The sequence below is a fragment of the Molothrus aeneus genome, chromosome 1 (genome assembly GCF_037042795.1).
Source record: "Molothrus aeneus isolate 106 chromosome 1, BPBGC_Maene_1.0, whole genome shotgun sequence".
NCBI classification, from domain to species: Eukaryota; Metazoa; Chordata; class Aves; order Passeriformes; family Icteridae; genus Molothrus; species Molothrus aeneus.
In genome coordinates, this window is record NC_089646.1 from 2,947,453 (window position 1) to 2,975,265 (window position 27,813).

The window sequence follows — 27,813 nt, forward strand, 5'->3', positions numbered from 1 at the left end:
CAGCATTCAGTGGTGCAGCTTTATTTTTATGCCTTTTGCCCCAAATACTCAGTCCATGCTTTTCTCTACAGTTTTATTTTCTTTGACATAAGGATTTTCTGCTTAAAAATGGAAGCAAAGATTGGCTTCAAATTCCCTGGCAAAGCTTCTCATATGGGATACAGATTGTGTCAGCTTATCTGGCTCAAGCCTGTCTGCATGTGAACTTGTTTTCTTTGGAACTTCAGTGGTGCTCTGTGCCTCATTGTTCACATTCTTACAGCTGGGGTTGTGGCAGGGGAAAAATCAGCTTTTTGTTTCTCTCCTGCTCCACTGGGTAGATCATTGCTGATGTGTAGATGGAAATATTTTTTTCATTAGGAATATTTGGACTCAGCAATCAAACTGGAAGTGTTCAAAGCCGGGTTGGACAGGGCTTGGAGCAACCTGAGCTGGTGAAATGTGTTCAAAGCAGCAGCCCTCAGCAGGGATGGCCAGACTGTGAAGCAAGGCAGACCTGCAGCAGTGGGATGTGTTCATGGGGAGTGGAAGCTGTCAGAGGAACAGCAGAACACCAGTGGCCATTCACTGCACGTGGGGCTGAGCAGGGCTGCTATTGCTTAGAGACAGCAACAACTCAGAGAACAGCTCCACGTCATGGCTTTCGAGTTCAGAGCTCCCTTGTTCAGCAGTGATTTATTGTTTGCTCTTTTTATTCTGCTGGTTTTTCAGATGAATGTCCTGTGAGAGCGGTTTGTGTTGTGGTGCTGCTGCAACACCTGCAATGCGAAACACAGAGTGATGTCAGAGGATGGTTTGGGTTTGAGAAGATTATTAAAGATCATCCAGTCCCACCCCTGTTGGAACCCTGGTTACTGAGAATTTCAGACTTTCTGTGCTGACAGGTACTGACCCCCAAGAAAACATTGCATTTGACTTAAAGCCATAAAGAACACTTCCAAAATTGAATGATAAAACTGAGATTATAAGTGTATAATTTGAATAGAAATGTGTAATATCACATAGTAGAAAACTTAAAGTTTAAGCTTTTAGAATATAATAATATATATAAAGCAAGATGAAACTTTTAGGACAGACTAATCCTTCTTCTTCATAGGTTTAGGTGGTATTGTGTAATCAGATAAAATTCCACATTACAAGCCATGGGTAGTTAGTTGTTAGGTTAAAAGTAAAAGTAATCTAAATGTCATTTCTTAATTGGACAGTCTATCTTTAAAAAACCTTATGAGAAAGAGGTAAGACTCCATTTTTAGTTTGTTAGAGTGAAGTGCTGTAGAACTCAGTCTGTGAGACTGTGATATAGATAAGAATGAATAAACATCTAAGTCCAAACAAAAAATACCATCTCGAGTGTTTAATCCCAACCCTGCATGCATCCCTATTCCCACACCAATCCTCATCTCTATCCCCATCTCCAGCCTCTCCCCATCCCTACACCCTGTCCCCATCCCCATCCTCATCCCCATCCCCATCCCCATCCCCATCATTCCTGATAGGGAAGATGTGTGCTGATGTCTTTACAAACAATTCCATGGCTATTAACAGCTTTGAAATGGGGTTTAATGTCTCTCCCAACTTCAACCACGGGTTTGTTACAGAACCTGGGCAGTTTGACTCCTAAACAGCCAAATGGGGCCGCACAACCCCGAGTTTCTAAACTTTGGGGTAAATAACCTGTTCAAGGGGGGATATGTGGCAGGCGGTTCGGGAAGGCTGCACCTCCCTGGTACCTCGGCCAGAGGGGGAAGGCAGAGGGCACCGAGCGAGCGGCGGATTTGGGATAAAAGGAACCTCGGGAGAGAAAACCCCGCGGGGATGTGCGCCAGGGCCTCTCTCCCTTTACTGACTGAAGCTGCAGGATCCTCTGTCTCCTCTATGGACACTGCCTTTTCCCAGAGGGATTTCCCCACACGCCATCGCCATCCCGTGGTACCCCCAGGCCCGTTCCCAGCCCGGTTACCGACCCCGTTCCCCAGCCCAGGTCCCAGTCCGCTCCCCCCGGTCCCAACCTGGCGCCCATCCCCGGTCCCCAGTTCTGTTCCCCGGTCCCAGCCCGTTCCCCAGTCCCCTTCCTAGCCCGCTCCCAGACCACTCCCCCCGTTCCCCAGTCTCGTTCCCCAGCCCAGGTCCCATACCCGTTCCCAGTCCGCTCCCCCCAGTCCCAGCCTTGTCCCTATCTCCCTATCTCCCAGCCCGTTCCCAACCCGGTTCCCCAGTCCCGCTCTCCATCCCGTTCCCAGCCCAGTTCCCAGTCCGCTCCCCCCGGTCCCAGCCTAGTCCCCAGTCCGGTTCCAAATCCCGGTCCCAGCCCCGTTCCCGCCCGCTCCCCACGTTCCCAGCCCGATCTCCAGTCCTGTTCCCAGCCCAGTTCCCAGTCCCGTCCCCCAGTCCCTTCCCCGTCCCGGTGCCAGCCCCGTTCCCACCCCGCTCTCCCGTTCCCAGCCCGGTTCCCAATCCCTGTTCTTGGCCCCGGTCCCAACCTGCCGTCCTGGTCCCAGCCCGGTTCCCCAGCCCGGTTCCCAGCCCCGTTCCCAGTCCCGGTTCCCCAGCCCGCTCTCCCGGTCCCAGCCCCGTTCTCAGTCCCAGTTCCCAGCCCGCACTCCCGGTTTCCAGTCCCGGTTCCCAGTCCCAGTTCCCAGCCCGCTCTCCCAGTCCCAGCCCCGTTCCCAGTCCCGGTTCCCAGTCCCGGTTCCCATCCCGCTCTCCCGGTTCCCACTCCCGGTTCCCATCCCGATCTCCCGGTTCCCATCCCGATCTCCCGGTTCCCATCCCGCTCTCCCGGTCCTCCCGGCGCTGTCCCGGCGCTCCCCGCGCGGCCGCTCCCGCCGCTCTCGCTGGTGAGGCGGGCGGGGCCGGCGCCGGGCGGAGCGGGGCCGAGGCCGCGGGGCCGCCGGGGGACGGGAGGTGAGCGGCGGCCGAGGGTCCCGGCAGGGCAGGGGGTCCCGGCCCTGCTCCGGAGGGTCCCGGCTGGGCAGGGGGACACCGGCCCTGCTCCCCATCCTCTCCCTGTGCCCCCATCCCCGGGGCGGGGCGGTCCGGGATTTGTGTGGGGAGCGAACCGGGAGGGGACCGGGGTGAAATTGGGGTGTGGGGGTGTCTGGGGGGATTGGGGTGCTTGGGAAGGCGACGAGGGGAGTTTGGGGATGCGGTGGGGAGCAGGGGGATGCGTGTGTTGGGATATAGGATGTAGGATTTGGGGGTTCCTTGAGGGGTAGAGGAGGATGAGGAGGCGTGGGTTGGGTTGGGGATGGTTTGGGATGAGCAGGGATAACGGGAGCCTTTGGGGATGGGGGTAAAGGTTTTGGGGTGTCTGCATGCTGGAGGGATGTGTGGAAGGCCTTGTCAGCACAAAGCAGAGCCCTGGGTGGGGGCATGGGTGTGTTTGCTTTCGAGGTGCCGGGTTTATTGAAGAGTGTGGGAAGGGGGTTGTTTTGGGGGATTTTAGGATGCTTAATGTGGGAGAGGAGAGGTGTGAGTGGGGGTGGTTCTTGCAATGTGGATGGAACAGGATGGAGGTGGGATGGATTCTTAGGTGGGATCTCAAGGGACAGGGATGAGCTGCTGGGCTTGGGGAGGTGTCAGGATTGAGGTGGATGGGGTGGGTGAATATTTGGGACCGGGTGAATTTGGTGTTTCTGAGAGATGAAGGTGGGGCAGAGCCTCAGAGCATCACAGAGTTGTTGCAGTGTGATTTGGAGGATTGTCTGTTGGAATAGTGGGATTGATGTGGGAGCTGGATGCTGGGGTTGGAGGTTTGTGTGTGCTTCATTTCTGGTAATCCACAGGAGTGTGTGCAGACAGATTTGTGATGGCAAGGTTTTTTTCCACTTGCTTCCCCTTGGGGATAAGAGTAAGCCTGTAGGATTTATAGGAGCCTAAAAGCTCTGGATACGCACAAATCCTGTGTTAAATTTTGAGATAGCAGCGTGTTTTCAAATTGCTTTTATTCACTGCTCAGTCTGGAAGGTGGGGCTGGGCTGTCTGTAGCTGCTCAGCACTGCTGGGGGCTTGGAGGCAGCTCACTGGGAAGGATCAGGTGGATACTGGTGCAATCTTAGAAAATGAGAAATTTAACACTGGTCTCTATTTGTTTTTTCATATATCTGAGAAGAAGATAAACTCCACTTTGTGATCCCTCAGGGAGGTGATAAATCTCCCTCATGAACCACATCCTTGTTGGGTGAGACCCAAAGCAGCACTGGAGCTGCAGCTCAGGTTTTGTGTTTGATGAGTCAACCTAAATCTCTTTCATGTTCATCCCACCTGTAGCTGTCCAGGACTCCCTTTGGAGATCACCTGCCTGAGGAAGGATGCTTTAGGGCAGTAGTTGTGGTCATATATCAAGCTGTCATATGTCCAAAAAATTTCACATTCTGCCTCAGGGCCATGGGAACATCCACGAAAGCTTTTGGCTCTTCCTTCAGCAGGAAGGTCAGAACTGGACAAAGCAGATGGGATTGAAGCTGGACACCCCTAGAGAGCAGGGAAATGTGTCTGAACAGGGAGAGACAGTGAATACTTCAGAGCAATCCTGGTCACATATTTTGGGAGCAGTGTGGCATTCTTGGAAGGAAACCTGCTTTTGATGGTGAGATAATTTCTGAAAGAACCAGGTTTTTGATACAGTCTCCTTTATGAACTCAGCACTGCTTTGCATTTGCTCTCACAGCCTGTTGAGCAGATTGTTTTCTAAGTCCAGGCAATCAAGCAGGAGTTTGTTGAGCATTTGGGGAAGTGTGCCCTGGTGAGTTGGGTGTAATCTTCTTACCCAGAGGAGCTTGTGTAACACACAGTGAAGTGCAGGAGGTCTGATTGAGGCTGCCTTGATAATCCCTGCTCAGCCAGGGGAGAGTTGGCTGCTCCCTGGGAAGTGAGGGAAGGGGGAATTGTGCTCCAGGTCACTTAGATACGCTGAGGAATGGTTTATTCTGAGATTGGGGCTGTTAATGTGAGTCTTGCACTAGGCAGTTGTACTCTGAAGCATTGTTGGATGTACAGGTGCTTCAAGAAATGAATACATCCAACTTTGTTTCCTTCAGTCCTAAATGATAACCTATTCTTCTGAAATTATTGCTTGAAATACTTCCCAAGGTTCTGCTTTGTGCCAGATGCTGCCCTGATGTTATCACCTGTGAACTCTGCAAGATTGGAATGCAGAGCCTCGAGTTCATTGTCCAAGCTCAGAGCCGAGGTCAAAGAGCTGCCACGTCCTGGCAGTGGCAGATCTTTGGGCTGCTGATGGTGAGCAAACAGAGAGTCTGCAGGAGGAAAGGGCAGCCAGGGTGACACAGTGACAGCCCTGAGCCACCTGCCTGCGGGCACACCTCGCTCAGCTGTGACACTTTGTGCTTGGGCACAGGTGACGTGGCAGGGCTGCCTTGCAAGTGGTTAAAATTCCAAGGGCGGTGCCATCGGTGGCTGTCACTTGCCAAAAACACACAGCTCTGAACATCCTCTGATGGGAGAGTAGCAAGGGCTGTGCCAAAGAGGAAAAAAAAAACACCCAACACCTCTTCTTCTGAGGAAGGAGAGTGGATTCCTTTCTCCAGTGAAGTCTGGCATTTAATTTGGAAGTTTTCCTGGATCTTTCTTTCCCAGAGCAAAGGATCCCTCTGATGGGCAACTGGCAGCACTAGGCACTGCAGCAGGAAGGTTTGTACATCTTGGAAAGTTGGAAGATTTCTATGTGCACTTGGTTAACTGTAGGTGATGTTATCCTTGGTGATTAATAAAAAATATGGATATTTAAATTTGAACTCTTGCTGTTAGTGGCATAGGGAGCTGAATAATTTCATCGGCTGGGTAGGTTTTAGGAAATGTCTTTGATTTCTCAGTTTGATGCTTTTTCATTGTCCGGATCATCTTCTGGTTGTTTTGGAGTTGTTTTGGAGCTAAACCTCATCAGCATTACCAACCCTTCACTCTAAAACTGCAATTCTGAGCAACAAGTTGGCTGTGCTAAAGTTAATATTTCTGTTAAAGTTCATATTTTTTGGGTTTATTTCACTTTCATCTGAAAATTTTCTACACTGTTTTATCAATGCTTATGGGCACATTGAAGATGGATGGGATGTTTCAAACTGATTTATAACAATCATGATTATTGTTGAAATTCCTTTTGATGTGTGTTGGAGTTTGTGAGCTCAGTGTGCTTTCACAACTTAAATGACAGCTGGAAGAGAACTGTCAGAGGGATTGTGGAAAAAAAATCACATCTAATTCTTTAATCTCCATTTGAAAAGTTCAAGATAACACTTCTCAAGAGATGTCTGATCTTCTGTAGTTTCAATCTGCTTTTCTAAGGAAACAAGTTTTGTGCCATTGTGCTTTCTGCTAATTCCTCTGCTAATTATCCTGTGATAATTGCAGTTGCTTTAACGTGCTGGCACCTTGGACAGAGGGATGGTTCCCACAATTTCTGTGGGAGTGGTTCCTGTGGGGTAGAAATGAGACCCTCTCAGTGCTGCATGTGGCAGGAACTCAGCCCTTATTCAGGTATCAGGAGAGTTTGTGGTGCCTGAATTAGAGAAGGTTTTGCTCTCTGGACTTCTCAGACAAGAAAGGCTCGTCCTGAAGAGCCACATTTCAAAGACACTTTGAGCATCCTAATCAATTGTGTGATACAGGGCTGGTCAAAGCAATTGTTCTCTTTATCAAAAGTTTGAGTTCACAAAGTGTTTTTTTCCCCTTCTTTTTATTTCCCCACTGCTTTATTTATGTAGTTTGCCTGAAGCCAAGTAAATGCCTTTGGTTTTCCTTTTTTGCCTTTTTTTAATTCCTTGAGTTGTTTGTGATAATCCCTTAAAATCTGCTGATTTAGAGCTGCTCTTTTACTGACATAACTTAAAATAATTATGATTGGGGCATCATAAATATTTTGCATGCCATTCCACAGCATCTTTGACTGAGTCTAGAAATGAATATATTAGATAAGAAAATGAGTTGTTTGTTTTCCTTCAGGCAAAACACTTCCTAGGATATGTTTTCCCTCTTCACAGGAGATCTGATGGTAAAAATGCATGTAAATACAGGTAATTAATTCAGTTTTAAACCTAATTTTTACTTAGTTCATTCTGATTCTCTTTCAGAGATGATCTGAAGTGCTGTTAATCCTCTGACACCGTGCCCTGGATCCTCATGGTATGTCTGAAGGACACATCTCTGCATGTTCTGAATATGCCAGGTGAAGCCCAAGAATAACTTTCCACAGGAGTTTGTGACCTCTTAAAGAGGAAGAAGTCAAGAGAGGGCAACTTTTATTCTATATTTAGCCCTAGGTGAGTCTGTAAAAAGAACCTGATGGGCTCTAGCCTAAAATTTATTTTTGGATTTGTGTGTTACACTAGAAAATAGAGAAGTGCCATGCTCAGGAGGGTTTTTGGATGCAGCACATCAGTGGGATGTGGGATCAGCACAGCAGCTTCTACAAACACCTGTGAGAGCTTTCCTCAGCCTTTCTGATGCTTTGGGCAAAACAGGAGGGAAAACAGAAATATTTTTCAGGCAGATAATTGCCCTATCAAATCCTCTGCCTCATCTTTTAATCTGAGAGGCAAGAACTGGGCACAGCCATGAGTTTTGAGAACAGTTTGGTTGCCTTGCAGTGGCAGAGGTGTCACCAGAGGTGCTTTTCAGTTCCAGTGGTGAGTTCACTCTCATCCTGCCTGGAATTTCAGAATGAACTGACTCAAACCTTTCATTTCCAGGTTGTCCTCATGAATACTCCCGTGGAGAATGTCCATGATCTTCTTTGCCTGCGTGGTGAGGGTGAGGGATGGGCTTCCCCTCTCAGCCTCCACAGATTTCCATCTCAACCAGGACTTTCTGGAGTGCAGGAAGAGGCTGAAGGCTCTGTCCTCCATCCTGGCACGGTACCCCAGTCGGGGCACGGCCAGAGGACGTAACCTCAGCATCCAGTGAGTCCCTGCTCTGCTCTGCTCTGCTCTACTGGGGGGTTTTGGCTTTAATTTTTGAAATATTGCTCTTGGGGGGTGGAATTATATTGAAATAGTACCATGGGTGTGATCTGCAGTGCCTGATTCCAGCCTGAATGCCACACTGCTTGTGTAGGGTGTCAATTCCAATGATTTTGAAGCTTATTCCTCAGTTGCTGCTAAGTGTAGTGAGCATGTGCTTAGTTATATATTTGTATATATTTATATATGTATTTCCATGTTCATATATTATATTTTGTATGTTAATTTATATAAATACACTTACATAACTGTTATTTGTTTTATACCTGATTATATTTACATAGATTTCATTTTGCACTTACATTTATACATATTTGCATATACACACACAAACAATATTTATTCATATTTAGTTATATATTTTGTATACATACACAATATTTATATGGATTTAGTTATATATTTTATACATATACACAATATTTATGTGTATTTAGTTATGTATTTTGTATACATACACAGTATATAGATGTATTTAGTTATATATTTTATATACAGACACAATATTTGTATATATTTAGTTATATATTTTGTATACATACACAATATACACATTTAGTTATGTATTTTATATACAGACACAATATTTGTATACATTTAGTTATATATTTTGTATACATACACAGTATTTATACACATTTGTTATATATTTTATATACATACACAATATTTATATGGATTTAGTTATATATTTCATATACATACACAATACTCTTACACATTTAATTATATATTTATAGATGCCTACACAATATTTATATTTACTTAGTTATGTATTTTATACACATATGCAATATTTATATTTACTTAGTTATGTATTTTATATACATACACAATATACACATTTAGTTACATATTTTATATACATACACAATATTTATACACATTTAGTTATATATTTTTATACATATACAGTATATATATATTTAGTTATATATTTTATACATATACACAATATATGTATTTAGTTATGTATTTTGTATACATACACAGTATATAGATGTATTTAGTTATATATTTTATATACAGACACAATATTTGTACACATTTAGTTATATATTTTGTATGCATACACAATATACACATTTAGTTACATATTTTATATACATACACAATATTTATACACATTTAGTTATATATTTTTATACATATACAGTATATATATGTATTTAATTATATATTTTATATACATACACAGTATATATATATTTATTTATATATTTTGTATACATACACAGTACTTATGCACATTTAGTTATATATTTATATATATATAGATACCTAAACAATATTTATACGTATTTAGTTATATATTTTATATACATACACAGTAATTATGCACATTTAGTTATATATTTATAGATACCTACACAATATTTATACATATTTAGTTATATATTTATTATTTCTTATTTACATATGTTTTGCTCATGTTAATTTTCATTTTGGGTAGCAAAAATGTACAGTGCTTGTTACTCTTAGCAGCTGGAGAATCATGGATTTCTACAAATCCCTCTAAGAAGGCATCCAAGTACCTTGGAATAATTTAGTTTAGAAGAAGAAATTTATTAACGAAATTACAGAGAAAGAAATGAAAAAATTTGTTTAAACTCATTTAAGGAAGTGAGTTTCACCTGGTGATTGCATTTCTGGTGAGCAAATGGAAGAAAACTTAAAGTGACCCTAAGCTAAAACTAAGCATCCCTTTTTTGGGGGAGTTAAAAAATACAGGAATTTACAGCAGAGATTTTTTTCCTCAATTCCTTTTCACTCAAAGCCAAGTTGTGCCCTTTGATGCCAGCAAGTGCTGCAGCTTTTAATCTGCTGTGGTCTGTGCAGCAGCTCAGCCTGGCTCTGGAATGAGAACAGTGCAATTGGATCCGTGGCAAAAAGGCCATAAATTATGGACAACTTGGAAAAGGTGCTTTTAGGCAGGCATGGTGTTGATCCCAGCTGGGAGCTGGGAGCAGCAGGAATTTGGGGAAGCTCCCCAGTGGAACTGGGCTGGCAGAGCCAAGCAAAACTGTAAATCCCAATTGCACAGTACAGCAAATAAATAAAAATGAAGTGAAGTAGAAACCAGGAGTGGGAAATGAAGTTGGGGTAAAATACAGGAACAGGAGGAAGGAGACAAATAGTTCAGTTTCCAAACTTGGGTGTTGAACTGGTTTCCTGCTGACAAATGGCTGGGCTGCAAGGGAAGATGTCCCTGAGAAATCTCCTGGAAGGACTGGACCATCTGCAGGTGGAAACTTTTACATAAATATGGATTCAGTGTTAGAAGAGCCCCTTTTAGAGTAGAATTTTTACTGTGATGTAGCAGGAAGTGTTTGAAAATCTTGGGTCGTGCAAATAAGCAAATATTTCTTGCTGTTAATATGATGTTGCCATCAAGGGAAGGAAGGAATCCATCTGCTTCCTGGGAACAAAATTCCTTGCTTTGATTTTTTTTCTGCATTTTCTTTCAAAATCGGTTTTCTGACCACTTTGGTTTTTATTCAGGTGATTTAAAGGCAGCCTGGGGAAAGAATGTCCTGGATTTGTACTGATGTACCAATTTAATATAGTCTGGCTTGTGCTCTTCACTGTGCTCAGGCATCCTGGATGAGTTAAGAATAAATAATTGTGTAAGAAAAAATAGATCTACAAGGATTATTGCAGGATTTTGACAACAACAAAAATCCTTTTTTTTTTTTCTGCAGTCTGAGCTCAGTCTGTACATTTTGTTCTGACAGAAAGCACAGCTCCATCCTCACGTTCAGCAGGAATTTCACCTTTTTATGTTGATGTGATTTTTTTTTTTTTTTTTTTTTAATTTCTATTTCAGTTTCCTTTCTTCTGGGGATATTGCCTGCATGGCAATCTGTTCCAGCAGCTACTCAACCATCATGGCCTTCTGCTTCCTGGAAGAGCTTCGCTGGGAATTTGCTGCTTCCTACAACACAAGGAGCATCAATTCAGCTTCCAGACCATATGCTTTTATTGAATTTGGTTTGTAACTTTGTTCTCTAATAGTAAAAATCCTCTCTGCCAATTGGATGGTGTTAAACAACATCTCCTGGCTAAAGGCTGATGATGAAAGTGACTCTGGGTGTGCCTTTGCCCTCGTGTGGAGGAGGAGGGGGAGATCTTAATGCCCTAAACTATTGGAGTGTTTGGTTTGGAGTTCCTGAGAGTTCATCTCTTGTGAACAAAATGCTGTGGTGATTGATGAACAAGCAGAGAAGAAAAAAGAAATTCACACCTCGGACACTTTTGAACTTAATTAAAAAAATCTGACAGGTGAGGACAGATGAGTTCAGGAAAAAAGGGAGACAGAGTAGATTATTATGGGCAGCTTTATTTCTGGCATGACTTGGAGTCAGAATACTTCAGAACCATGCCCAGTGGTTCTTTTTAGCCTGAAATAATTGGTTTTCTTGCCAAGCAGCAGCTGCTCTACTGAACCTCACACCTTTGAAAGACACAATTCCCTTGCAGTGAGAGAGTTTTCTGGGAAAGGATAATATCCTGCAGTGTGTTTGCACTCTTCAGTCCAGATTTCAGTAACAGTGTTAAACTCAGGCTTAAAAACTTGAGAAATCCATTAGGAAAGCATCTTCTAGAGCCATTTTGGATTTTGGGTAGATTCCCTGCAGGGCACATTACAGCCAGGATGTAATTTCATATTGACATTCACATTACTCTTTTTTTTTTTTTAACTTGAGTAGGAGTTGGGGAATTTCTAGCCTCTTTTAATTGCATAAAGCTTATTTTTTAAAGAAAAAATACATTTCTAAAATAATTTTTACTATTTATTAAGTTGCTGAGTGCCTAATATTGCTGTGTGGTTATTTATTTATTTATTTATTTATTTAATCATCTCCGTTCCTGTGTTTGGATCTAAGATGCACTTCATGCTCAAGATTTTAATATTTTGTGTGGTAGTTACAGATCATTTTTGTTATTTTTTTAGAGTAGATATTAGAAGAAATTCTTTCCTGTGAGGGTGGGGAGGCACAGGTTCTCAGAGCAGCTGTGGCTGCCCCTGGATCCCTGGAAGTGTCCAAGGCCAGGCTGGATGGGGCTTGGAGCAACCTGGGATGGTGGAAGCTGTCCCTGCCCATGGCAGGGGGTGGCACTGGATGATCCTTAAGGTCCCCTCCATCCCAAACCTTTCTGTGCTGTAAAATACTTAAAAGAAGTACTTCTGTTCCCTAACCAGCAATGGAATTTTTGGAAATGAAATGAAGAAATTAAAACAATCAAATCACCACGATACGATAAAATATCACCGCAGTTAAGGTTTTAACAACACTAAGGATTAATTAAGCAGCCTTGCAGGGGTGACTTGAGCAGCTTTTCCTGTTGTTTCAGATAACACCATTCAGAAGGTGAAACACCATTTCAACAGCAGCCGTGGCTCCAGGGCCAAGGGCAGCTGGGAGAGGGTGGAGGAGGAGCTGAAGCTGCAGCCCCCAGTGCAGCTGCAGCTGGAGGCCACGGAGCTGCTGAACGGGCTGAGCAATGGAGGGCACGCAGGAGGCCATGTGGAGGTTGGTAAGTTACTTCTACACCAGGTGACAGGAGATCTCCTCACCCTCACCCTGCACACCTGCCAGGTGATGGGATGGTAGATGTGAAAAAACAATGTTCACTCTTTGTTCTGGTTTGAAAGCAAAACTAGTGAGAGGCTCCAAGTCAGAAATGCAATTTATTAGGAAAAGGGGGAAAAAACCAAACACAAAATACATGCAGTAATACAAAAGAAAAACCACTGACAGAGTCAGAACACAACCTGACACCCTGTTGGTTAGGGTGTTGGTAGCAGTTCCGTTGGAATTGTGGCTGCAGCCCTCCTGGAGTGACAGGTGTGGTTCTGTTGGAGCAGTGATCCTATGGATGGGTGTAGTCTTCCTCTGAAGATCCAGTGCAAGAGGCAGCTGTTCCTCTGGGAAATCCAGTGGAAAGGCTGCTCTGGTGTGCCAAAAACTGAGATTATATCCAGGTAGGAATGCTTGGCTCCTCCCTCTGGGCAGAGCATCTCCCAATGGGATGCTGTAGTTTTTATCAGCCATGCAGGGACATTCAGTAGCCCATTAACAGCATATATGTCCTAGAGGGAGGATTGGTTTGTGGAAGAGATAAAGAAAACTGCCCAATGAACAGAAAATAACTGCCCCACCTCTAACAGATAGGAAACACAATACATATTGCCTTGCAATCTAGGACACTCTTCTGTGAAAATGTAAAAAGTTTAATAAAGGACAATAGGAGACAAGGACAATAGAGCAAAGATTATGGCTGGGTGCATCTTGGCACTGAGCAAAGAGCACCCTATTGTCTTTGGGGATACCCCTTAAATACCTTTGAATTACATCAGCCTGTTGCATATTCATAGATCCTTGTGCATAGTAAACTTTTCCCCAAACTACTTTACATATGCCAAGAATTGTTTAGCATGGCTCCTCCTTGGGTCTGCCTTTTTAGAGCATGGGTATTCTTTGGTTGTGGTTTTAGTCCTTTTTTATCACCTCCAGTTATGGGGTTTGGCCCACAGTGTTTTCAGACAGGGAGTGCTGATGGTTGGCAGATCTGTGCAGGTGTCCTCATCCTGTGGGCATTGGATGTTATCCCATCCCAGCAGGCATTTTAACACAAGCACGCTTAGATCAGCTATTTCACTGAGCCTGATTAACAGCAGAAATAAAATCTGTATCTTTATTACAAAGTTACTTTAAATGACACATATAAAATCTATTTTAATATTTGCAAAAAGCCAATATTATAATATGTATCTGTAACACATATCTACTATTTCACTACTATGTCTAAGCTTAATTAACAGCAGAAATAAAAACTATGTAACAAAGTTACCTTCAGATATTTCGCTGCTATGTCTAAGCTTAATTAACAACAGAAACAAAAACTATATCTTTATAACAGTTACTTTAACATGACACATATAAAATCTGCTTTAATATTTGCAAAAAGCCAATATTATAATATATATCTATAACACATATCTGCTATTTCACTACTATGTCTAAGCTTAATTAACAGCAGAAATAAAAATTATACAACAAAGTTCTTCAACATTACACATATAAAATCTATTTTAATATTTGCAAAAAGCCAATATTATAATATATATCTATAACACATATCTGCTATTTCACTACTATGTCTAAGCTTAATTAACAGCAGAAATAAAAATTATACAACAAAGTTCTTCAACATTACACATATAAAATCTATTTTAATATTTGCAAAAAGCCAATATTATAATATGTCTCTATAACAGTAGAAATGCTGCAACATCTCTCAAAGCATCTCCTTCAGAAGCCACTCTGAGTAAGGCCACAAGAGCCATTTCAAATCCATACACACACCACAGATAGCTAAGGGGAAGAAGGACAGGAAGGGTCTTTGTGTGATATATTCCAGCAAAGTTTTATTGCATCCACCATGCCAAAGGGATCAGGGACAGAGGCAAAACCATGTGGTCTGCACAGACTAAAGTATGGGGTCAGTGACTTGAGGGTACAGGGATGGTGCAAAGGGCAGCAATCTGGAGTGGGGATGAGAGATAAACAATTGGGGTGGGCAGGGTCAACTGGCCAATGGGGGAATTTAAATAAAATTATAATAATTCAGAGGGAGGGGGGTTTACATTTTCCATTTCAGAGGAGGCTCCTGCCTTCCTTAGCAGACTCCTGTCTGTTCAAACTGAGAGAGATTTCTAATGTAGATTGGCAATAGTGCTGCAAAGCACCATGGGGGGAGTCCTCTCTTTCAGCCTAGGTGGGGAATATTCTCTGTGGTAGATCTTTCCAGGCCAAAGCTTGGTTTATTGCATTCCCACAGCTCCTCTGTTTTTTACTACTATGAAAACTTCCCCAATGGATTTTTGCAGACACTTAACTAAACAGGGTAACTTGAGTAAAATGATAAAAACAGGGTTTACAGCCTACAAAATCTGTTTGGCAAAAGATGGAACCCATCTTACCTGAAAAGTTCATTGATGTAACCTGAGTTTTTCTCACCTTTAAGTCCTTTACTTGCTCCTTCAGCTTCTGGATGTGGATAAGTGTTGAGTGTGAAGAAAGGTTGAAGCAGCACATCTTTTCAAAGTCTTGGCAGTTATTTCCATGGGCAAGCAGTGAAAAGTCTGTTGCTGCTTGGTTTTATAGTGTTACATGCTTTGGTGTTACTGGCATTTGTTAGCAGCTCACTCAGTGCCCAGAACATAGCACTGGTTTGCTTACTTAGCTAGCACTTTTAATTTTCATATAATTTTTGAAGTTTTTGCAGCAGCAACCCTAGGGGCCAATACTGAGGCTGCTGTTTTCTTTTTTCTACCTCAAAAGTTAATTTTGTTTTGGCAGTCAGATTTAAATTGATGGACAAATCTGCTGTGCTTAATTTTTTGGTCACAAATTATGGCCCACAGCACATGGCAGAAAAACACATGGGGGTTCCTTGTGTACCAAGAAATGTTTATTTACATTGTGTGTGTGAAACCAAAAAAGGCTTTTTCCATCATAGTAAACAACATATGGGCTTTACATTGCAGCAGGTATGCAGCAGAGCTTTGGAAACTGCTGTGGAGTCTTTTTCCAGCCTTACAGCTTCCTCTCTGTATGGAAAATATAAGCTTGATATTTTCCATGTGATATTTTCTCTTCAAACCCTCGTTTGTTCAAATTTCTAAAGAAGCTCCACTGATTCATTCATTGCTTGTTGCAAACTCATAATGAAAGATCTGTAATTACAGTCTGAATGAGTTTCTTCAGCCTTGAGGGAAAAGAAAATGAGAAAAATATGAGCTGAGGGTCACCTCTTGTTCCCACATTGTCTGGCTTGACAATATCTTCCCACATTGTCTTTGCTTTTTCCTTTTACCTTATATTTTTTTTAAATTTAATCCATTTGACTAAAATTCTGAAAGAGGCTTTGTGTATCTGTATAAATAACACAGAGGCTTGTCAGGGGCCTTTTTAATAATAAAACTTGATGTTTTACCTACCAACCTCTAATTCTTTAATATAAAAATGGTACCTCTTAGTTGTGTTTCAGTTGCACAGTCAAGGTCCTGCCTACTTTCTCCACAAATGAAATCAGAGAATTATTTAGGTTGGAGAAAAACTTTCAGATCATTGAGTCCTACCAGAAACCAAACCCTGCCAAGTCCACCACTAAACCATTCTCTATTTTAATCCTATTAGCACAGTGGTTTAAATGCAGCTGGAGTGCCATGAGCTTGTATTTCCTTTTTTTTTGTTGTTGTTCTTGGCTTATGAAGCACTAATAAAATTAAGTTCCAGTTGCTCAATCTTATAGTTTGTGATAGATGAGCTGGAATCTAATTTGACATAGGTATTTTAAATTAGAGTATGGAAGGGCACTGGCCAGGAGGAATTAAAAATAGAATGGAAAGCACTTTATTTGCCAGTCAGATTTGTGAGTGTTCCTCAGAGCTGTGCTTGAAGGTTAAATCTTTTCATGTTTTGACAGGGCTTAGAAATTCTTTGCACTTTTTCTTTAAATTTTGAACAGCTTCAGTGCCAGTAAATATTTGTGATCCAGTCTGTGTCCACAGATCAGAAATATATTTTCACTTCCCTTTTATTCCTAATTGCTTTCCTTTACTTTCCATCTGGCTTTTTATTTCTGGCTGTTCTCTCTGGTCTAACCCAAATACTCTCACAGATTGTTCTGCCTTTATTTTAAGGCTCATGTTTATGATCATCTGTTTGCCTCCACTGGAGTCAGCTTTCCTGGCTTGTGTCTCTCTCCTCTCATCATCCCCTCCCAGCTGAATCCCACTTTGCTGCTCTAAGTTTAGCTGTGTGCATAGTGTTTGTTCCATATTAATGTTATTTATACCACAGCTCTGCTCTACAAGAGGCTGTTTGAAATGCTGTGGCTGCAGGAGAGCAGGATTGAATTGTGCCTGCACTCCCTGGTGCAGATTGATTGATCCAGGGATGATCCAAACATCCCTTCCTCACATGGCTGGAGCTGCTGCTGGCCTCTTTGGTGTTGGCTGAGCTCATCCTCTGGCTCTTCAGTTTGCTGTGAAAAAGGCCAGAAGAGTCAGGGCAGCTCTCTCCTTGTTAGTATTCTTGAGAACAAGAGATTTTTTTTTCCCCTTCTTGCTTCCATTCTTTCTGCTGTTTGTTCTTTCCTTTTGTTAACTAAACCCAGCCCAAAAAAAACCCAAAAACTGGCTACAAAACCCCTTCCTTTGCCCCCTTGATCAGCACCCCCAGAGCCCTGGCTGCTGCTCAGAGCCTCTCTGGTGTCACTGTGGGCACAGAGGACATGGGGCTGTGTGCAGGGCACAGGGGGGCTCTCTGTGGGCAGGGAGGGTGTCTTGGTTTGGAAAGACAGGAATCTGCTAAGGAAGGCAGGAGCCTCCCCTGAAATGGAGAATGTAAACCCTCCCCACCCCTCCCAATTGCTATGAATTTGAAATTAAGGGGCTCTCAGGCAAAAATATGGGAGCAGGAAATAACAGTTCTTTAATAGGGAAGACAATAAAAGGATAAAATAAACAATGCAGTGCACTAGAACAGCACTGACAGAGTCAGAACCCAACCTGACACCCTGTGGGTCAGGGTGTGGGCAGCAGTCCCATTGGAATTGTGGCTCAGCCCTCCTGCAGTGTCAGGGGTGGCTCTGCTGGAGCAGGGATCCTGTAGAAAGGTGCAGTCTCTTCCTCTGAAGATCCAGTGGAAGAAGAGGCAGCTGCTGCTCCTCTGGGGAATCCAGTGCAGAAAGCCTTGCTGGTGTCTCAAAACCTCTGGATTATATCCAGGTAGGAATGCTTGGCTCCTCCCCCTGGGCTCACATCTCCCAATGGAATGCTGCAGTTCTTATCAGCCATGCAGGGACATTCAATGGCTGTTATCAGCAGATGTCCCCTCCTGAGGGAGGAGGTATGAATGTGGTCACTCAGAGAGAGAGATAAGGCAAACTGCCCACCTGACAAAGGTAATCTGCCATGCAGATGGGAATAAAATACCTCTTGCCTTGCAGTCTGGAACAGAGGGTTTGCACCAGGACATGGGGCTGGGTGCAGGGCACAGGGGGATCTCTATGGGCAGGGAGGGTTTGATGGGGCTGTGTGCAGGGCACAGGGGCTCTCTGTGGGCAGGGAGGGTTTGATGGGGCTGGGTACAGGGCACAAGGGGCTCTCTATGGGCAGGGAGGGTTTGATGGGGCTGTGTGCAGGGCACAGGGGCTCTCTATGGGCAGGGAGGGTTTGATGGGGCTGTGTGCAGGGCACAAGGGGCTCTCTATGGGCAGGGAGGGTTTGATGGGGCTGGGTGCAGGGCACAGGGGCTCTCTATGGGCAGGGAGGGTTTGATGGGGCTGGGTGCAGGGCACAGGGGGATCTCTATGGGCAGGGAGGGTTTGGTGGGGCTGTGTGCAGGGCACAAGGGGCTCTCTGTGGGCAGGGAGGGTTTGATGGGGCTAGGTACAGGGCACAGGGGCTCTCTGTGGGCAGGGAGGGTTTGCACATCACAGCTGCCTCTGGGAAGCAGCAGAACAGTTTGTGCCACTGCTCTTGTGAGGCAGCAGGTGAATCCTGCAGCTCCCCTTGGTGAGTGTTCTTCATCTCCCACAGGCACACAGGGAGTCCTTCAAAGGCCTTTTCAGGGGCTGTTTTTGAAGCTGTCTCACTCTCTGCCTTTTGTGTGCTTGTGTTTCAGTTGAGGCTGTTGGAGTGATTTCATTTCTCACTCCTGGTGCTCTTTCTGCAGAAGTCTGAGTCAGTGACTCATGTCCAGCCTTGTGCTGTGCCTGCAGGAGGCAGATCCAAGCTGCTGCTGCACACTCTGGTGTCTCCCTCCAGTGAAATGGCCACAGGCCTCTGCCAGAAAGTCTTTCATGGGCAGAGGTTTCAATTTCTTCACTGGCTGAGGGTGTTTGCAGTTATTCTGCACATGTTCAAGCCTGCTGGTGCATCACCCACAGCTCCCAGAATGTTTCTGTGTGGATCTTGTGCTCTGAAGTGCACAACTTCTGTGCTTGAGGAGGCAGATCCATGTGAAGCCTAATTAGTGTTTATTTGTGCTTGTGCAGAGTGTGCTGTCCTGGACTGAGTGTTTGTACTCTTCTTTTCCCTTATTTACTATAATAGGCCATTCCAGTATGAAATTCTCTTGATAAAAATATGACTGACTTCACCCAAGGAAGGGAAATAATTTTCCCTTAGCAGGACCCATCTCACTTCTCTGTGCAATTTCAGTTTGTGAGTTAAACCTCAGAATTTAACAGCACAAATAAATCTCTGCAGCAAACCATTTCAAGCCCAGTTTTCACAAAATCTGAACCCTGAACAACTGGATGTTTTAATCACCCTTGCATCTGTGACAGCAATTCTTTTTATCCTCCTGGACTAAAAAAAAATGTAACTTTTACATAATATTTCATGCTGCAGAAGCATGAGAATTACATTGTTTTTCCCTAGGGACTGGGAACTCTTGGCACATGTGGCTTGCAGGATTCTGCTCAATGAATGACATTTGTGTTTAATAATTATAATTGTTTGAGAGACATTTATGCCTCTGAAGTAAACCTTAAAATTTGAGGATCAGTCTTTATTAGGAAATATCTGTGGGAGAGTTACACACATATATAGCTGCAACATTATTTAATTAATCAAAAGTAGGAATAGCAGGAAAAAAATAAAAGGAAACTGAATTCTGGGGTCAGGGAATGAATAGAGATGCTGCTAGGAGTTTTTTGTAAATGTCACTATGTAGCAAAAGAAAAGCAAAATTGCCTTTGAGTGACAGAGTTACACCATTCTGTCTGCAGTACCCAGTGATGCTCCCTAAAGTGACACACATCAAATTGAGTTGATCCAGTTCCTTTGGAGCTGAAATTATGGGTGTGTGAGTTCATGCCAGACAAATTAATTACAGAGACACAGATGAAAGGTGCTTTACATCTCTGTATTAATTTGGCACCAGAGTTTTTTACATCCATCTGTCAAAATCTGGCTTGAAGGAGAAGGCAGGAGTGTTTTTCTCTCTGAAATCATGTAATGGCTGTTGTGGTGATTCATCTGTCACTCAAAGGAAGCCAGAGGTGCAGTTTATCTGGAAAGGTCAGATAAATAGATAAAAAGTCAGATAAAGAGGATCTGGATTCACTGGGCACAGGGAGGAGATGGTTTCCTTGAGGGCTCATTCATTCTCTCCTGTCTCTTGGGTTCAGCAGATCTGGATTTGATATCTGAGCTGCAAATTATCATTTTTTATGAAACTAACAGTGTCCTACTTGTGGTGATGCAAGGGCAGGAGTGAAATGGAGCTGAGGATCAAGGTGTGGAATCTGTTGTTGAACAAGTGCAGGAAAACTGGAGGTGTGCTCTTGGCCAAGCCTGAATTAAAGGCAGCCAATTCCAAAGCTAAACACACATTTATGATAATTACTTTGACCTTAATTAGGCATGTATCAATGGGATTATCATGCAGAACTGCTGTTCAGCAGGGTGGGTGTTAAGTAGTAGCAGAGAAAGTGAGAAAGGAAGGAGGCAGATAATTCACTAGCTGGGAAATGGGGGCAGGCTGAGCCCTCAAGTGGGATAAAATGTTTAATTACTGGTTAAGGAGGAGATGAGTTGCTGCCTTGCTGTGGTGATGGGTGAAATCTAAGCCCTTCCCCAGACCTTTGGGTGGGGAAAGCCTCTGGCTTTTCTGCTGACCTGAGGAGTGCTGAGCATCCTCATCTGCTGGAATAAACAAAGAATTATCTGTGTGCACCATAGAAGACACTGATGCCAAATAGGTCAAGAAAAATCTGTTGTTGAATTGTTTAAAAGTACTCCAGAGCTCTTGGTGATTTCTGGATGTGTGAAGAACTGAATACTGCAATACAACAACAAAAAAAAAGGGAGATTTCTATTCATAATCAATCTTCCCTGGAGCAAGCATGGAAGGTTTTGCAAGTGTTTAAAACCCACACAAAGTAATTGTGGTGTTTTCTAGTAAAAGCTTGAAAGTAATAGTGCAAACTTTCACTAATGTCTGCTTTTCATTTCATTTCCAGTCCCTACTTACAGGATGCAGCCTGTAACCCCCCTGGGGATTCTGTCACTTGTTCTGAACATCATGTGTGGAGCTCTGAACCTCATCCGAGGAGTTCACCTGGCAGAATATTCCTTTCAGGTAAGCCTGATGCTCCCAGACCTGAGAATGAGTGAAAGGCAATGAATTTTTGGGTAACCACTCCAAGGGTGGCTGTTCTGCCCCTCAGCTGAGCACACATCTCTCCACAAAAAGTGTTTTGTTTCTCCAGGACTGCTACACCTTGTGTATTTTTCTGTACATCACAATATTCTGCATTTTATTCTGTTCTGTAGAAGTTTAAATTTTGAGAAACTTTTTTTTAATTATTTATTTTTAAACTTATTTTTTAATTATTAGAATTCTAAAATTCTAAAAATTACTTATTTATTAAAATAAAGAAAAATTATTAAATTATTTATTCATTATTTAATTATTAAAATAATTATTAACATAATTATGAAATAATTATTAAATAATTAAAATTACTAAATTTTTTATTTAGAAATAAAATTTCCAAAATTTTTTATTTAGAAATAAAATTTCTAAAAATTATTAAATAAGTTTTAGAATTAAAACTTATTTAATAATTTTTACAAATTTTATTTTTTAATTTATTTATTCTTACCAGGCTGCCTGGATTTTTTTTTTCTCCATTCTTGCATTTTATTTTAGATCCTTTTCTGTAATTTATTTATTCTTACCAGGCTGCCTGGATTTTTTTTCTCCATTGTTGCATTTTATTTTAGATCCTTTTCTGTAATTTTTTAAAAATAAACATGAGAATAAACAACTTTAAAAAAAGGGGGGAGAAAAGTGTGCTGATTGTATCCTCACACAGTTTTATTTAGCAAGAACTGTCACATAAACCTCAGTTCTTGGTGTCTTATCCAATGATATTGATCTTGGTGTTTGACACTGTTACAGTCAATCACCATAAACTGGGCTAAGAGGATCTTGACTATATTTAAAATGTTCTCAAATATCAAGCAGCACTTGCTAAAAGCTGTGCCTGACAGAGTTGTCACTTCTTTTAATCCCAACAGGAGGACCATGAAGGAATTGGAAATGTGATAGCTTTTTTTCTACCTTTTCTAGCCTGTGTTTTTCAGGTATGTGAACTGCAAATAAAAATTTTTGCTGATTATTTTGCTGTTACAATTCACAAGACAGAGCCATGTTCAGCTAAGCAGAGGTTTTTAACATCCTAGCCAGGTGATTCCACTGATTTATTCCAGTCAAGTGGCACAAAAGCAGTTCAAGGCACGTTTTGAGCCTTGGGAAATTGCATTTGCAGGCTTTTTCAGTGCTTCCATGTTCTGACAAGTCAGAGGGGGCTGGGTGTGATGGACAAATGCCATCCCAAAGATGGTTCCTTCCCAAAGGGATGGACACATCTAAGTGTCAGACCTAGTGATGGGCTTTTGCAGCACAGCCACCTTGAGGACTGAGCAAATATTGGACACCAACATTATTGAAAATGGTGTAATTTACATGAAAAATCACATTGAATCCTGCTGGTTCCTTAATGGGATTTTTCCATATTCCAATTTTCCACATTTTCAATTTTTTTTATTCCATAATGGGGTTATTTCCTCTGACCTTACACAGAAGAGTTTGAATGAGGAAAATACAACATGTTCCAAATTGGTTTTTCTTGAAAGGCTTCTTGAATTCCTAAAAAAATTCCACAACCTTTAACTTGAGGGCAGCATATGCTGGAAAATCTTCAGCTTTCAGCCTGGCATTGCAGAAAGGTGCTGCAGTTTTGTTTCTAGGAATAACTGATGCCTACAGTGTATTCATTGTCCCTTTTCCTTTTGGATCATGGTTTGGGGACCACTCTCAGACTTTGATGTATTTATGGGATTATTTGTTGTATTATGATACAATTTAGTGTCTTTCAGCTTTCTTACACCTTTGCTCATGGCAGAGCTTTGGGGTGAAGAGATGAATTTAGATCTAACAGATTTATTTAGATCTAATAGATGGATTTATACCTAATAGATTTATTTTGACCTAATAGATTTATTTCAATCTAATAGATGGATTTTGATCTAATAGATTTATTTTGATCTAATGCATTTATTTTGATCTAATGGATTGATTTAGATCTAATAGATTGATTTAGATCTAATGGATTATTTTGTTCTAAGGGATTATTTTGATCTAATGGATTGATTTTGATCTAATAGATGGATTTAGATCTAATGGATTGATTTTGATCTAATACATGCATTTTGATCTAATGGATGGATTTTGATCTAATAGATGTATTTTGATCTAATGGATTGATTTTGATCTAATAGAAGGATTTTGATCTAATAGATTTATTTTGACCTAATAGATTTATTTCAATCTAATAGATGGATTTTGATCTAATAGATTTATTTTGATCTAATGCATTTATTTTGATCTAATGGATTGATTTAGATCTAATAGATTGATTTAGATCTAATGGATTATTTTGTTCTAAGGGATTATTTTGATCTAATGGATTGATTTTGATCTAATAGATGGATTTTGATCTAATGGATTGATTTCAATCTAATAGATGGATTTTGATCTAATAGATTCATTTTGATCTAATGGATTGATTTTGATCTAATGGATTGATTTTGATCTAATAGATGCATTTTGATCTAATAGATGGATTTTGATCTAATAGATGTATTTTGATCTAATGGATTGATTTAGATCTAATAGATTAATTTAGATCCAATAGATTGATTTAGATCTAATAGATTAATTTAGATCTAATAGATGAATTTAGACCTAATAGATTAATTTAGATCTAATGGATTGATTTAGATCTAATAGATGACTTTAGATCCAATAAATTAATTTAGATCTAATAAATTAATTTAGATTTAAGTACTTGATGGAGATTGTTTTTCACAAAGAAAGGCTCTGTGCTTCCTCTTTCCCTGTGAGTACCTGAAGCCAGGGAAGTTGAATAAAGGAGAATTCTCTCTTCTCCTTTTGATTTATAGCAGCTTCTGCCCAAAAGCTGTGCACAACCTGCAGTGCTTCCCACGTGCTGACCTCTGCCTCAGCACAGTTGGAAGCTGTGACCTGAGCTGACAGAGGCTGATCTGTCACTGCCTGAGGGGAAAAAGTGACTCCTCTGTCAGCACTGGGAGCTTTTCATGTTCTCCTGTGAGGGTTTTGCCCTTCACATGCTCAGCAGATGGGTCCCAGGCAGCAATTCCCAGCTGGATCCCTGGTTTTGTGCAGAGTTCAGTGCTAACTCTCCCTTCTGCTCCTTTTGCAGTGTTACCTGTACCTCTTCTACAGCTCAGCCAGGAAGGTGAAGACATTTGTGCTCCTTTTCTGTGTCTGTTCATGCAACATCTACTTGTATGGATTGAGGAACCTCTGGCAAATCTCCTTCCACATAGGAGTGGCTTCTCTTTCCTCTTACCAGATCCTGACAAGGCAGCTCCTGGAGAAGCAGCCTGACTGTGGTGTATGAAAAAAAACAAAAAACAACCAAACTTGGGGTTTGCTACTCTGTTTTTACAACTCTTTTTTTGTATTCACCTGGCCAAAAATAGCTCAGAGTGTTTTTTAACCATCCATGGCAATGGTTATTGCAAGGAAAACAGCTCCCAGCAACTTGGGATCAGTAGGATCCTGTAATTATGTCCAGCACACAGCAAGGGGTGCAGCTGTATTTGACATGGTGGGGCTTGTCAGGTGTCACCACAGATGGAAGTTCTTACCTTCAGCAGGCTTCTCCTCCTTGGCTGCCACCATCCAGACAGCATTTTGCCACTTGTCTCACTGGCTCTGTGAGAGCTGGGCAGGTCAGTCTTGCCCTGCTTCTGCAAATACTCCAGTTGTGAAGTAAAACAAGGGTAAAGTGATGGGTAACATTTCTGTCTCTAGATTTGTCTTGGTAAATGTGAGTGAAGGGGTTGTTGCTGTAATTAGGTGAGTGCAGAATCAGTGGGGAAAATGCTGAGGGTGAGCTTCAGGATCATTTTTCTAGGCTTGGAAGGACAGGGAAAGGCTGTGACTCTTTTATAAACCATAAAGTCTATAAATATCTCCTTGGCTGAACAGCACATTGCAGTTTAGTGTGTGCTCATGGGTTAATTGCAAATATGCTTGGGGCAGCAAAAAATAATCCAAGTGGGTGTAAGTGATCTGTCAGCTCTTGTGGCCTTTGTTTCCTTGGCTAAGGTCATTTTTAGGATAAGGGCAATTCCATGTTTGCTTGGCCTGTATGGATCATAAATCTTCCAAGCCTATTTATGACAGGCCACTGACTCCTTCACCTTTTTTTAATAAAATGAGTAGCTGGTGAGTAGAAAGCCATTTGCAGGAATGGAAAGCAAGAGCAGGCTCTCTTTGTTCTGTAGAACACAACAGCTGTGGTTAATGGTGGTGAATTCTTACACTGAGATGAGTTTCTGGGTGTGCACTTTGGAACTGGGGACTGGAATTCCCAACCTCTGCTGCACTGGCTGTTCTGCTCTGTCATGGATCTGGGTGCACAGGGCCATTTTAGGGCATAGATGAATAATTTAGGCTGGCTGTTAAAAAAATGCATAGCAGTTTGATGCAGCTGTCCTTGAGGGCTTGTAGAGATTCAAACTGTAGGTATGTTATTGTGGAATTATGGTCCTAAAATTTCCTTTTTTTTTTTTTTTTTTCCTGGTCATTCCCATTTCTTTCACCAAAGATTTCTTTTTCCTCTCACATGGTCTCTACCTCTGGTTGCAAAGAGATTAACATGCAGCAGAATTGTCTTTTTTTTTGCAGGAACACTTGATAAAATTCCTTGTTTTTATGTCAGTGAGTTTTCCTGGAATCTCAGGATGCAAACATAAGGATCAGACCAGAAATTTGTGGTGCTGGACTTTGGAAGCACTTCTGGATAGAGCAGCAGCAGCATCCATGTGCAGCTCATTCCAACCTGGACAGTTTCTAGGACATAGGAGACTTAGTGCCAGAAGGAAAATGTAGGGATTTCTTTTTCACTGCACTTACTGGAACAGCAACCTGACAAAAACCTCCAAAGTGTGAGGAATAGTCTGCTAGGAATGATGGAGGAATATTTTAGCCAGGTATTTGAGGACACAGCTCGAGCTGAGTGCCATAAGGGAAAGGTTTTCTGTTCTAAGAGAGGGGATTAAAGTTGTTTGTCTGTCATTATCCCAGTTTTCTGTCAGACTACCAGTGGGGAAATGAAGCCACAATTCAAGCCCTGTCCCTGAGACACCAAGATGACCCCACAGATGTGAGGGGTTTTGTGCTGCTCTTAATTTTCAAACTGTTCACTCCCAGTTTTCCCTGGTAAATTCTGGAGGAGGCTGCAGGGAACTCAGTCACTCAGAGTTTGGATTACAAGTTAAAAAAAAAAATTACAGGTTTGAATTACAAGTTTAAAAAAAAATCTGCAAAAAGAACACCCCAAAAATCTGACACTAAAAACTTAACACTTCAGGGATAATGGATCTGGTGATTGGTGGTGTTTTCCAGGAGCATAAATTGGATATCAACCCACTGCATTCATGTGGGAAAGGGATGCAGCATTTTATCCAGACAGACAGATCTTCATGAAAAGGACTTTAGGACAGGAGCCAGCTCCCTGCTCCTGCCTTTTTATCCTCACCCTGGCTAAAGAGTCCAGAAGAGCTTTTCCTGTTTCTCCACACAGAGCATTTCCAGAGGGCATTCCCCAGAGCTGGTTGGAAAAGTTGGAACATTCCTGCTGCTTTCCCAGCATCCAACTGCTCTGTCCTGAAACAAATCCATGCCTGAGCCAGGGGATGGCAGCCACAGCTCTACAGAGGAGTGCTAGAACAGGGTGTCTGGATAATTGTGCAAGTAACAGAGTGGAGAAAGGTTAATTTTGGCTTTTTTTGAATTGGTTTTCCTGAAAACATTTCAGTAAAATCAAACCAAAGCAGTTGGTTCAATTCTGCCTTTGTCTAAACTTGTATTTTTTTGCTTTGTGGATTTTTGGGGAATGTGGCTGAATCTCCAGCTGTTTTCTACCCAGTGACAAAGCTCTGCTTTGGTGTTGGTCTTAATCCCTTTGCAACCTTTTATTTTCCTGTAATAGGTGTAAACCATATTAAGGAATCTACATGGATTAGTCTGTGTGCACTTCATAGGTTTGGGTTGGGGTTCCAGGATGAGGCAGACCACACAGAATTTGATCCATTTTTATTTTTAATTTGGTTTTTATCCCATGTCCACACAGTATTTATACAGTTAAACATTTTCTCTTGGCGAAACAGCAAGAGGAATAGAATAGTTTACATTGATCTCAGTGCTTTAAGATTTGATAAAAAAGAATGACTTGCAGTTTGAGAACACAAAATCTGACTCATAATGTGGGATTTTTCCTGTATTGAATCAAATCCCCAAAGAGAAATCCATCCCTTTTTTCAGCTTTAAACTGGTTAATGTGGTTTGAATTGCATCTTCTTCATTCTGTCACTTTGCCAGAGAAGTCTTTTGGAAACTCTTCATCTCACCCAGCAGCTCAGCACAAGCAAATTGGCAAAGAATAAACTTCAATAATTTCCAGGTTTGCTTACTCAGTGCTTAGTCACTTTATGAAGCTGGTAATTCTCTGGTTTCTTTTCTTTCCCCTTTCTCCCAAAGAGCTGTTGAGTTTGTAGAAGGTGGGCTGGTACCTTTTTAGACATTTTTGCACTGTATTAATAATTGAACCTGTGTAAATGTGTATAAAATCACTTTGCATGTATATGTATATATGTACATACATCTAATAAATGGCTTTTTTTTTGTAA

General features: G+C 41.9%; 1 protein-coding gene and 1 long non-coding RNA gene across 3 annotated transcripts; one reads left to right on the forward strand and one right to left on the reverse strand.

Annotated features, from left to right (window-relative positions):
• LOC136559679 (uncharacterized) lies at positions 1-2,001 on the reverse strand. Its single transcript, XR_010784037.1, has 2 exons — positions 1,675-2,001; positions 1-758 (listed from the first exon to the last, which is right to left on the reverse strand). It is a non-coding gene; the product is annotated as an uncharacterized lncRNA (long non-coding RNA).
• An 844-nt stretch (positions 2,002-2,845) lies between these two features.
• Positions 2,846-27,813, forward strand: SEC22C (SEC22 homolog C, vesicle trafficking protein). 2 transcript variants are annotated; one of them, XM_066550515.1, is made up of 9 exons: positions 3,496-5,241; positions 5,599-5,652; positions 7,089-7,140; positions 7,707-7,916; positions 10,804-10,967; positions 12,333-12,515; positions 21,024-21,142; positions 22,087-22,152; positions 24,315-27,813. In XM_066550515.1, the coding sequence occupies exons 4-9, from the start codon at positions 7,735-7,737 to the stop codon at positions 24,513-24,515; spliced, it is 915 nt and encodes a 304-aa protein (XP_066406612.1). In that variant the 5' UTR covers positions 3,496-5,241; positions 5,599-5,652; positions 7,089-7,140; positions 7,707-7,734; the 3' UTR covers positions 24,516-27,813. The 2 variants fall into 2 exon arrangements, with proteins under 2 accessions (XP_066406622.1, XP_066406612.1); XM_066550525.1 differs by lacking the exons at positions 3,496-5,241; positions 5,599-5,652 and adding an exon at positions 2,846-2,904.

Coding starts and splice junctions, on each gene's coding strand:
- SEC22C (XM_066550525.1), top strand. CDS start 7,735: ATGTCCATGATCTTCTTTGCCTGCGTGGTGAGGGTGAGGGATGGGCTT. Junction 7,917..10,803: donor GGACGTAACCTCAGCATCCA/GTGAGTCCCTGC, acceptor TTTCTATTTCAG/TTTCCTTTCTTCTGGGGATA. Junction 12,516..21,023: donor AGGAGGCCATGTGGAGGTTG/GTAAGTTACTTC, acceptor TTTCATTTCCAG/TCCCTACTTACAGGATGCAG.